This window comes from Vigna radiata, chromosome 3 (assembly GCF_000741045.1).
Source record: "Vigna radiata var. radiata cultivar VC1973A chromosome 3, Vradiata_ver6, whole genome shotgun sequence".
Classification (NCBI taxonomy): Eukaryota; Viridiplantae; Streptophyta; class Magnoliopsida; order Fabales; family Fabaceae; genus Vigna; species Vigna radiata.
The window spans coordinates 4,658,452-4,670,096 of record NC_028353.1 but is presented as its reverse complement, the minus strand read 5'-3'; the positions used below and the strand labels follow the sequence as shown (position 1 = coordinate 4,670,096).

At 29.3% G+C, this 11,645-nt stretch overlaps 1 protein-coding gene and 1 pseudogene across 2 annotated transcripts; one reads left to right on the top strand and one right to left on the bottom strand.

The window, feature by feature from the left end:
- The first annotated feature begins 3,026 nt into the window (after nt 1–3,026).
- Nucleotides 3,027–4,333, top strand: LOC106756911 (annotated as a pseudogene).
- A 1,451-nt stretch (nt 4,334–5,784) lies between these two features.
- Nucleotides 5,785–10,778, bottom strand: LOC106757277 (syntaxin-71). Of its 2 annotated transcripts, XM_014639914.2 has the most exons (9): nt 10,407–10,562; nt 10,165–10,290; nt 9,209–9,368; nt 9,013–9,098; nt 8,842–8,910; nt 8,697–8,741; nt 8,517–8,579; nt 8,340–8,416; nt 5,785–6,432 (listed from the first exon to the last, which is right to left on the bottom strand). In XM_014639914.2, exons 1-9 carry the CDS (start codon nt 10,560–10,562, stop codon nt 6,417–6,419), a joined length of 798 nt encoding a protein of 265 aa, XP_014495400.1. In that variant the 3' UTR covers nt 5,785–6,416. The 2 variants fall into 2 exon arrangements, with proteins under 2 accessions (XP_014495400.1, XP_022634930.1); XM_022779209.1 differs by lacking the exon at nt 8,340–8,416 and having other exon boundaries at nt 10,407–10,778.
- Between the last annotated feature and the right edge of the window lie 867 nt (nt 10,779–11,645).

Below are 11,645 nucleotides of genomic sequence, written 5' to 3'. Positions count from 1 at the left end.
ATATACTCGTATTCATATATATATATATATATATTCATATATATATATATATATATATATATATATCAAATTATTCGTACATGCGAATATTTACTACTAGAGAATACAGATATTTTAATACTTATTTATAAATGAATTGAATGTGATGTCATATTGTATATACATATGAATATTTATTATTTAAAAAAATTAAAATTAAGATTTAATTTATAAAAATTAAATTTTAATTTATATTATATTTTATATTTTTTTGTAATTTTATTTAGATTTTATTTTAAAAATTTTAAAAATATTTTTTTAAATATACGTGAATATCAACAAATATTGGTGAGTATTTTTTAAAATAGTAGTTTGAAGTAGATTTTTTTTTTCGAGTCAATAAATATTATCGATGTTTGACTTAATATATTCTCATCCCTAACTTTGGTATAATTAAAATGAAAAAGGCACTAAATTATTTGTCATTGTAAATTAGTTAATGTAGATTGATGTAATTAGAAAAAAGATCACAGAAATTGAATATAGACTGATATAAGGAGAAGAAAAATATTACAAAATTTGAATATGTTAAAATGGATGAATAAATATATACAAGAAAAGGCAAAACATGGAATGATGTTTTTTCAAGGAATGAGTAAATTTGTGAGTTTTTAACCCATAGAGTAAAACTAATTAATATGCTATATAAGAGAAAACTTTGATCTAATAACGAAAAATATATGGTTAATATAGAAAACTCCCTTCGATAATATAGAAATAAGATTACTCTGAGTTGACATTTTTTTAATAGATTGTCATGCAAAAGTGCATTATGTTCAATTGATAAAGAAAAATAATGGAAAATTACAAACAATAATAGTTTCACAAAAAACAGTTTCAGCAATCGGAGAAAAACTATCCCTATATTTTCGTCAAAAATATATCGGTTGGTAAATCTCATCAATATTCAATAAATATTACTAACAAATATATACAACAAAGAGAGAAGATAAAGAAGAAAAATATAAAAAGGAAAAAAGAAAAAAAGAAGAATGAAGAAGAAAATCTAATTACGATATTTATTGACTCATTTACGCTACCAATAATTATTGTTATATATTTGTTAACGAATTACTGGTTTCTAATAATTACTAAAGATTTTATGATCTGTTGATAAATATCAACAAACATTTTAACGATAATTTTTTTACCATCAATTATTTATTAGTAAAATTATATTTCTGATGAATTTTTTTCTATACTCAACAAGTTTTGTTTATATGTAATTATTAATCTTTTTGTAATAGAAAACTGAGAAGAAATATGATGATAACTTAATGAGGAGAAGGATTACACGTGTAACTTATACTTTTTTAAAAATAATGAGGATTTCTAGTTCAAGAGGTGAGACTGAATGATGAGGAGAAGGAATTGGTATATTAAGTGAGTTGTGATATTAACAATGGAAAAAATTTTCTTTTAACAATTATTTTATGACTGTGATCGGTTATTTTTAGATATTTTTCTAAACATAAATTTAAACATAGCAATAAATAATGACGTGTGTTTTGTTTAAAAATGGTTAAAAATAGTTATGAAAATATCAAAACCCTTAATAATCATGGTAGGTGACAACAAAAGTAGACCAAAACAGGTGCATGGTGTGCAATGAGAGGTCTCAAATATAAATGATATAAACATTAAAATGAAACTACTTTTAAAATGACAAAAAGTAAAAAAACTATTTTTACTTATTTTTATGGATTCCCAAAAACACACTTATGAATAAAACATGTAAAGGACAAAGAGAGTGATGATAATATAAAAGTCAGTGAGGAATTTTTCTTTCTAATATAGAAGACATGTGATTACAAAATATTTAATTTTCTTATTTTAGGTTAATAATATAGAATTACTCTAATTAATGTTAATATTATTATTTATTATATTTATAGAATTTTAACATAGTTATAATATTCTAATAAAAAATAAATGATGATTGTGTATTCTAAATTACGGTATTTCAAGGTAAAAAAGACCATTTTTCGCTCAATTTAATACAGATTAAAATGTCGTTTTAGTAATTTTATCTTTTGAGTATTTATTTTTTGTGTAGGTATTTAAACTTGTGAATATATAACTCATTTAAATAATCATGCATTAGAGAGGCTCATGGTTTCTATAGTTTCTTTAGAAGATGATGCCCTTACTCAATTTTTTTTTTTTCAATATGCTAATACAGAATTTTAAACAATATTTTAATAAAATATACATGTCATTGTTTCATTGAATTTAGAATATAACAATACGTAATAAATTAGTGAACAAATGATACGTATATTATTTCAAAATAGAATTTTTTTTTTCTTAATTTTGTTCTAACTTGTAATGGAAAGTAGTTGAAAAAATTTGAAATATTATCGACTAGTGAGTCATGCTATATTGTTAAGATCATGATATTTTAACAAAATTTTTTAATAATTTTTTGACAATATGACACGTGTCATTATTTTATTTCTCTGTTTGAATTTATTTTAAAAAAAAATTAAAATTAACTAATCATTAACTATCAAGCATGTATTCTCAAAAAATTGTAAAAAAAAAAAAGTTGTTAAAAAAATTTCTTTTTGTCATGTTAAGATGTTGACCCTGCGCCATCCCAGGGATGTGACTTTAGCCGGACATTCCTATGAATATGCAATCATGTGAAGTTTCTGGGCCACTAGCACACCTATTTTAATGTTGAAATACAACTACATTGTCTGAAACTCGAGGCATATTAGCAAATTGATTTAAAGATATTGATAATTTAAAGCTGAAAGTAGACAAACTTTGCCTTTGAAGCCTCAAACCAAGCTGTATCTATGACAACCTGATTTTGTTGCCACCCAGAACTCAATCTTTTGGCTAAATTGCTAAGCAAACTATAGATACCCTTTGAAGAATGTTGGCCATTCAACATGGGACAAACGCGTTGCTTTCAAAGTCTCTTACACCTATTTAGTATTATATATAATATAATTGTCCCTCTCTGCATGACCAAGCAATATACAACATATATATATATAAACACCATGCACAGTAGTTTCAAGCTTACAGCCCTTTTGATCGAAAATATCGGTAACTGATTGATGCATTTTCTAGTTTGTTCCTCCAGAGGCGTTATATCTTCATATTCATGGACAAAGATGGTAATTCAGAAATCCGACTTCCTCCAGGGTTTAGATTCCACCCTTCTGATGAAGAGCTGATTGTTCACTATCTGAGAAACAAAGTGACATCATCACCACTTCCTGGCTCGTTCATAGCAGAAATAGATCTTTACAAGTATAATCCATGGGAGCTCCAAAGTCTGTGTTAGAAATTGCACTGATTTAGTTTTTGTTTCATTGTTTTGTCGAAAGTATTATTCATCTTAAAGTAGTAGTAGTAGTAGATACTGATTAAAGAATGATATAGGTTTTGAATTTTGAACAGGTAAGGCTTTGTTTGGGGAGGATGAATGGTATTTCTTTACTCCCAGGGACAGGAAGTATCCTAATGGAGTGAGGCCTAATAGAGCAGCTGCTTCTGGTTATTGGAAGGCTACTGGCACTGACAGACCCATTTTTACTTCATGTGGGATGAAGAATATTGGAGTGAAGAAGGCCCTTGTATTCTACAAGGGTCGAGCACCAAAAGGATCTAAAACTGATTGGATCATGCACGAGTACAGGTTGCACAATTCCATGAACTCCATTTCACAGCAAAGGTCCATGAGAGTAGGTCAACAATACCATGATTTCAATTTTCCTATATATGTAAAAAAAGAACAGTTTTTTATGGCTAAAGTGGTATAGTATATGAAGTTTTGATACTTGTTTTTGTTTTTTTGTCATGTGCTTAAGCTGGATGAGTGGGTGCTGTGTCGGGTCCGACAGAAAACAAGCAACACAAGAAACAATTGGGAAGAGTGTATTTATGAAGCAACAAGCCAGTTTGAAGAGATGAATGAGAACTCAAATCCTGAAGCAGCCAAAAATTCTGTGCATGATGAATATCCATTGTTGCCTTATATTCTGGCTTCTGTGTCTGATTCTATTGGCCTAGCCTCAAGCTCAGGCTGTGGTTGTAATGATGATGCTTCATTGCATGATAAGAACTCGAATGTAATGATTGGAGGAGAGTTTATGGCAGCTGAGGGTTTGTTTAATCCACTGAAGAGAAAAAACAGTAAAGAGAAGGAGTTGGAGTTATACGCTTCCCTCAATAAAAAACTAAGCGAAGAACATGATGATCTGAACAAAGACTGCAATTCCAATAACTTTGACCACTCTGGACTTCCATCATACTACCCCAAGAGCTTAATATCTAGCCTTTACCATTAATATGCATGAATTCTTGGTCTGCACGTAGTTTCTGCGTGAGAAGGAGGATAGCCAATTCTATATGTAAATAAGAAAAAATGCTTCTTCATGCGTTGTGATTATTGATTTCAGTAAACATAAATGTAGAGAGCTGAAAAGTCGTAGTGCAATTGAGTTGGTGAAGTATTTGTGACTGCTGAATTATTTGATCCATGATAAAATATTATTTCATAATTAAAAAAATATATTGCTAATGGTAAAAATGTGTTAACAATTTAAATTTATCGACATATTAGTGAAAGTAAAAAATTCATTGCTTTTCCTCTTCATTTATTGTTGTCGTCTCTGGCTTTTATTTCTTTTTCTTTTCCTCTTCTTACACCTCTCACCACCACTATTCTCATAGTGTAAATAAAATATTTGTCGATGAAATTTTATAAATAATTACAATTTTTGTTTATAATATTTGCACAGTGGAAATACCTCTACAAGAAAACTAGAGTTTTGAAAGTATATTCTCGTAATTTAAAGAAAATGATATTTTAATATCAATTTTTTGACATCATTTTGATACTGTATGCGTGTCAAAATATGGTTGGATGATTTTAAATTAAAAAAAAAAACTTTAATTTTTCTCTTCTAAATATGTCCTTGTCTCAGCTTTTTTTTAATTTGAAATCGTCCAACCATATTTTGACACGTGTGCGATGTCAAAATAGTGTCAAAAATTGGTGTTAAAATATTATTTTCCTAATTTAAATCTAAGGTTTCTGTTTTTTTTTCTCATATGTTTATGAATATGTAAACCAATGGTTAAAATGTCCGCATAAAAATAAAATCCAAAACATATAAAATAAGAGAATGAATCAAATCAATAGTCATAAAAAAGAATTTAAGTCCTAATCATATAATATACAGTGTATTGCTTGGATACAGTCATGAACAATCCTAAGAAAGTTTATTGGTTTTATGTAGCGGTCAAATTCCCTATCACAAATAACTATGCTACTTGGATGTCCACCACTTTCAGTGGTGGTTTCAGTCGGAATATCCTTACACGTATAAAAGACATTTAAAGGTAAAAAGAGTAAAACCAAGAGATGAATTTTAAGTTTAACATGAGTAAAATAACTATTATAACACTTTTATCTTGGAAAATAAATTTAAATTTAATTTAACTTTACAAAATTTATTTATAAAATAAAATTTATATTTATTTATATATTATAATTTGATAATAGTTTTAAAAACCATAAAATCTTTGACAAAATAAAAATATTGAAGACAAATGTTTAAATAATATATTATGCAACTGAACCTAAATATACTAAAACAATGGAGTGAAATGAAAAATATAAATAAACTAATTTCAATTTCCTAAATCAAATTTATTATTTAAAAGAATACTCTTATCTATGAACTCAAGCATTACTCCTTAGATATAATTGAGAAAAATTTTAAAAATAATAATAATAATAATAATAATAATAATAATAATACATGACAACAAAAATATTAAATAAACTTTAACTACTATTAATCCATAGTAATTTGGCATATTGCTACCTGTCTGAATGGTGCAGTTTTATTGGAAATATCTTGCAAGGGGAGTGACGAGTTGAGCTACAACAGTAACGCATGCCTGCAAACTTTCTGGATGAATATCAATCTTAAACGAACGAGTTAGGAATCATTTGCCGGCCACCTGATGAAGACTTGGGAGTAAAGAAAACATGACAACAACACCTTCTTCAGTCTCTGTCTAATGTTGCACTTTAAACTTTTAAAGGTATTATATTTGTAAAATAAAACTGGCATTAAATTTTATTGTATTTTTGGTTATAGATAATCCATCTTAATTTGCTATACACAAGTGTCAATACAGATACAAATTCGCAGTGTGACATAATTTAGTGGCATCTTGAGTCTGTATAAAAGGACAAGTGCATCTTGTAAGTAACAAGAACAAGTGCAATAATTTGTTTAAAAAAAAAAAAATAGACATGAGTCACACCACGATACTACCAAGAAAATACAAGAGATACAGATATGCCATACAAATTGATCCAATGATCTGTCCTCTATGCCGTATCATGTTTTTAGCACACTGCAATAAGAGCACAGCAGGTCAGGGAAGGTATCTCAAGAAGAATAAGGAAACACACAACACTGGTAAAAGCCATATCAAACACACAATATGATATTAAAGATCTCATCTATCCTATCAGGAAAGAAACAAGAAGCAACCATTAAAAAATTTGAGGATTTCATATATGTGTGTGTAGTATCAGGACACAATATCTTTCAATAACATTACATTTGAAATGGAATGCACAGTACCTCTTCTTATATTTAAAGAAGTGAATGTAAGTGAAGCCGTTAAAAATACAGAGACATCATCGCCCCAAGACTAACAAATCAAAGAGATTTATACTCCCTATCGTAACCTCAACTAGATCCTTGTATACATAGCTAAGCTAAGCTTTTTTATCTGCCGGTATCATTACAAACTTCACAGAATTCAGAAATTCCTTTGAGAGGAAGTTGGCAAATAACCATTTCAAATTATAGTTCTAGTTTTACTATACAAGTCTTTATGCAGTAAGCCGGTAGTGAAAATGAAATAGATACACAAGCATTTGATACACCATTTATTATTTAACTAGAACACCGGCAAATAATCTAGAGAAACATTCATAAAAATAACTTTATAATCGATGCACTTGTGTGGAACTTCGGGCTTCTCCCCTCGGATGTAATGAAGCCTTAGATGATAAACATATATATTCCTCTGTTTTTAAAGGAATGCCTGATCAAACTTAATGCATACCAAAAATTCCTCCCAATTAAAGCAAAGAATTCCAGTAAGAGTTGTGGAAATATTTTTTTATTATGATAAAGATAAAGGATATCATGGTATGAATTACAAAGAAAAGGGATAAGTGAAAATTGAATATCAGAAAAAAAGTAAAGGCTGCATTACCATGAGTACAGGTAAGGGAATAAAGATTCCTTAGTTTGAGAGGAGTTCAAAAAATACTTATTTTCTGGTATGAGTTCTAATGCATTTTCATTCCCGCACGTATGTCTGGAAAGATGCATTTCCATGCGTAGTAATGGGAAGAAAACCTTTATTCAAAACTTCTAAAATACGTAATACCCACGTATTTCCCACATAAATTTCTCAGTATACACTCCAGTTCCCGTATGGTATAGGCATGTATTGAAATGTTGGTTATGATTCATCTAGGGTAGCTTCACTTTACATTCTTTTATGCCAAAATCTTGCTATGCAACAATAATTTGACTATGTTTACATAATAATTGTCCACATGATTATTTTGTGTCATAACTCCTACAGTAATTTTTTCTCTTCGGCATGCAGTAATAATAATACAAAGTAACCAAAATAGTTGTATTGTTTTCTATTTTGTATTTTGATGTTACAATACAAGTAACTTTACGTCTTTACCGAGCAATAAATATATATAAAATAAATAAAAGAACGAAAAGTACTGCATATTAAAAAGATTGATTCCGCCAAAAGAATAAATAATATTTAAATTTTGAAAAAGGGATATTTTCTATGATAGGGAGCAATTTAAGAACTGCAAAATATATATTCTCAGGAATGTGTATTTCCAGGAACCTCTATATTGTTAACCAAACACATTATATATAATTCGAATGCCAAGAATCTATTTCCAATCATCATGTTTAGGAATGAACTTCATACAATAAAGACCTAACACAAACGCCCCTCTAAAAAACATGTAAAGAATGCTTTTATTAGGAAACCATGCAACAATTTCTAACTTCAGAAGTTTAAGTTTACGGGGCAAAAAGGTTAAAATATGAACCTAAAATTTCCACATTATCAAATTTGCAGTATTCAGGTAAACAGATACTTATAAGGCAGTACACAAGATATGAACTGAGCTTGAAATACACTCAAGAAAAGAGAAGGGACTAGAACAATTTTTCAAGCTGTGAAAAAGAGGGATAGGACCTTACTTGTACAAATAGGCAGCAATTCCCAAAATTATAATCAATAAAACAATATCAATACAGAAGTTTCGACTGGACCGAAGCTGGATGAAAACCAAAACTATATAAGATTCAACGTAAAATTCATCACTGATGCAATTGGAAACTGATGAAAATTTAAGAATAAGATTCAGTCAAAAAGACCTGGTTCACTGTGTCTCGAAGTCTAACATTGGTATTTTTAAGGTCGGAAGATGCCTTGTCCACCTATAAAGACAAAAAAATCAGTGGCGTATTAACTTCAACTTCCTAATTCCAGTTTCAAAAACTCTGATTTCCATGATTTGGAGCTTATGGGTAGAGGCAGAAATTGACAAATCTCACCTTAGCATCAATCTCATCCATCAGCGGTACTTGTCTATCCAGTTCCTGCACTTGTCCCATAAATAATGAGCTTAAATGCTAAAAAAATACATGGGCATGCATATATGCACAATGGAATAAAGACAAACACAACAGGGAAAATGACCTCATTCATATCATGTGCCATGTTTTTCAAAGTATCCAATCCTTCTGCTATCATATCCAAACCTTGATCCTAAGAATGGTTCACATAACGAGATCTGAATGAAACCATTTCTGGAACAACATTGCCTAGCAAAATTCAGTCTCTCTGGTCACAACGCAACGAGTTACTTACCTGTTTCATTTTACGCATTTCATACTCCTGCCTAAATCGACTTGATTCTTCTGTTTGATGGAAGTATTCATCATCAAATTGTCCATCTGAAATTGACAAGATACACAAAATTGAATGGAAGACCATCAATTACAAAGTCTCATATTTATAAACCACTACGATTGTATCACTATGAGACATGGATCACTTCAATTACCTGAATCAAATCTAATTCCAGGACGTGAGGCAGAAGCTGCCCAACTTCCCGTTTGTTTGGGTACTGCAGGGGTCCCATCTGGGATAGCTTGAATCCTATCTGGCAATGCAAGAACCAAATCATTACGGGCAGCAAATTCTTGCGATGAAAGCCCCTTTACCTGCCATTATACATTGTACAATGCATTGGAAAAAGTATAACATCATCGATAATTTTAAAAATGTGTCTGCATTTTTGTGAAAAAAAGGACAGTCGAACTATTGAGAAACATACATGCCAAATAAAGTAAGTTCACATTTTCTGGAAATAGTCAAAACTACATACAGAATCAGCAAGAAACCTATCTCATCGTAGATGGATAGGTGGAAAAGAAATTGGAAATTCTTTTTTTCCTTTAATCTGTCTTCGCATTGCCAAATTTTATATAAAGCCCCTCAAGTAGATTAAATGAATTATCATTTCAGATAACATGTGATTAGCTAGCTTAGAGCTTATATTTTGACAATCTCACTTTTTTATACAATTATTATCCTACAACTGTTTTTTAATTTTTTTATTCAATAATTTATTTTACATTTTAATTAAATATCTAAATTTAATATTTTATTATTAAAAGTGGGTTGTTATCTGTCTGTAATTGAAAAAAATAGATGACAAAGTATCTTTTTCATATGTAGAAATCTCGATTACTGCATAAATCATCAATTTACTCTTCACTTCAGATGAAAGTGCCCACTACAATACATTACTAATTTAATCAATCAGAACTAGGACAGACATCATATGCATTGAATGCAATTTCTGGTTCCAACCTAAATCCTAAAAAATGCAAATAACAAAGTCCAGAAAGTTAACAGAATCCCCGAAAGAAAAAAAAAAAACAGAAATCAAATCAAACAAAACAAAAAAAAAAAAATTCAAATGATACCAAGAAGCAGAGAAAGCGAAAAACCAACCTTTTTCATAGCCAACCTCTGCAACTTGGGAACCTCCTCCAATAACCTAGCCTTAGTACGACGAATCTCGGCATTGATCGCTACAGTAGACGCCTTACTTTTCTCCTTGGAAGCGGTTTCTGCTTTCTGCAAAAAATTGACTCTACATACTATCACATTGGACTCATAAAGGTTTCAAAAAATGTCATGAGTTAGGGCACAGATTCCCTCATGAATTTAGTAACGAATTTGAAAAGAGTGACCTGAAGTAAGGTCTCGATTTCGGCATCGACGGAGGCGTAGAGTTTTGCGAATGCATCGTCAGCGGAGATATTGGAATCCCTTTGTTTCTCGACGTCGTATTTATCATACTTTTTACAGATAGAATCAACTCTGGTGAGAATGTCGATGATACTCATGGCGTGACTCTGGTGTTGTTACTTCGGAAAAAAAAAAATTCTTCCCTCCTTTTCTTCCGAATATTGATGAGTGTTGTAGACTCCACTGTTACACCTTCATCCATTTGTTGAACTCAACGCCCTCCAGCCTGTAATAACATCCATAATCACCAACTTCTCAACTTTTTTCATGTTTCACACAGTGGCCATTGTCAAGATCAAAGTAAAGAAATGATCTACTAAGAAAATGTTTACAGTTTTAATATGTTTTCATGAAAAAAAAAATTTAATAAAATCAAGATAATGATTTCAAATGGAAAATGAATAATTGAAAGTGCTAACTTTATTTCTTTTAATAAAAATAATAATGAGGGTGATTTCCAATCTAAGAAAATTAGCATTCAAGAATCTCAATTTTCATGTTTAGAACTTTGTTAAAGTTATAAATAAATTCGAGAATAATATTACATGGGAAATGAAATCTGACACTTTTTTTTTATAAAAGATCTAACGTTTTTTTAATGAGAAAAAAAAATTAGATGTGGTTTGCAATATAAAAAATTACTTTATATATGTTTAGAATATAAAATACAAAATTAGATTTAAAATTTAGATTTTGAAGTAAAAGCTATATTTTTTTTCAAATTAATGGAATTATTTGAAATTTATTTTTGTTAAAGTTTTATGTTTTATGTTTAAATTCCATGCAATTATACATTACAATTAAAGTTTATTCTTTTTTATTTCTTTTTGTTAAAAGTATATTGATCATGAGATACTCTAAATTGTTATGGGTTTTTGTTTAGATAACTACTCTAAATTTGCACACAATTTCTCTCAATTAAGACAAAATTCCCATGCGAAGGTAATCATATTTATTGCTTTACTTTGTGAGAACTGATACTTTGAAACATTATGTGTAATCTGATTGATTGAAAAAATTATCAATGAAACTAACATCATATTATTTGAATGTTAAAGTAAAAAAAATGTTAAACTGTTATTATTTTTACTTTGTAAATATTTTCTCTCATGTTTTTACTGCTTTGATTACAACAATCTTCTAATAAGATAATTATGGGTTAACAAATAATTATGGATTAA

Bases quoted from the DNA above. Each gene is read 5' to 3' on its own strand.
- LOC106757277 (XM_022779209.1), bottom strand. From the start codon at position 10,562: ATGAGTATCATCGACATTCTCACCAGAGTTGATTCTATCTGTAAAAAG. The intron at 9,099-9,208 runs GTAATTGAAGTG...TGTCAATTTCAG, and splicing joins TGGAATTAGATTTGATTCAG to ATGGACAATTTGATGATGAA. The intron at 8,742-8,841 runs GTCATTTTCCCT...GGACAAGTGCAG, and splicing joins TGGCACATGATATGAATGAG to GAACTGGATAGACAAGTACC.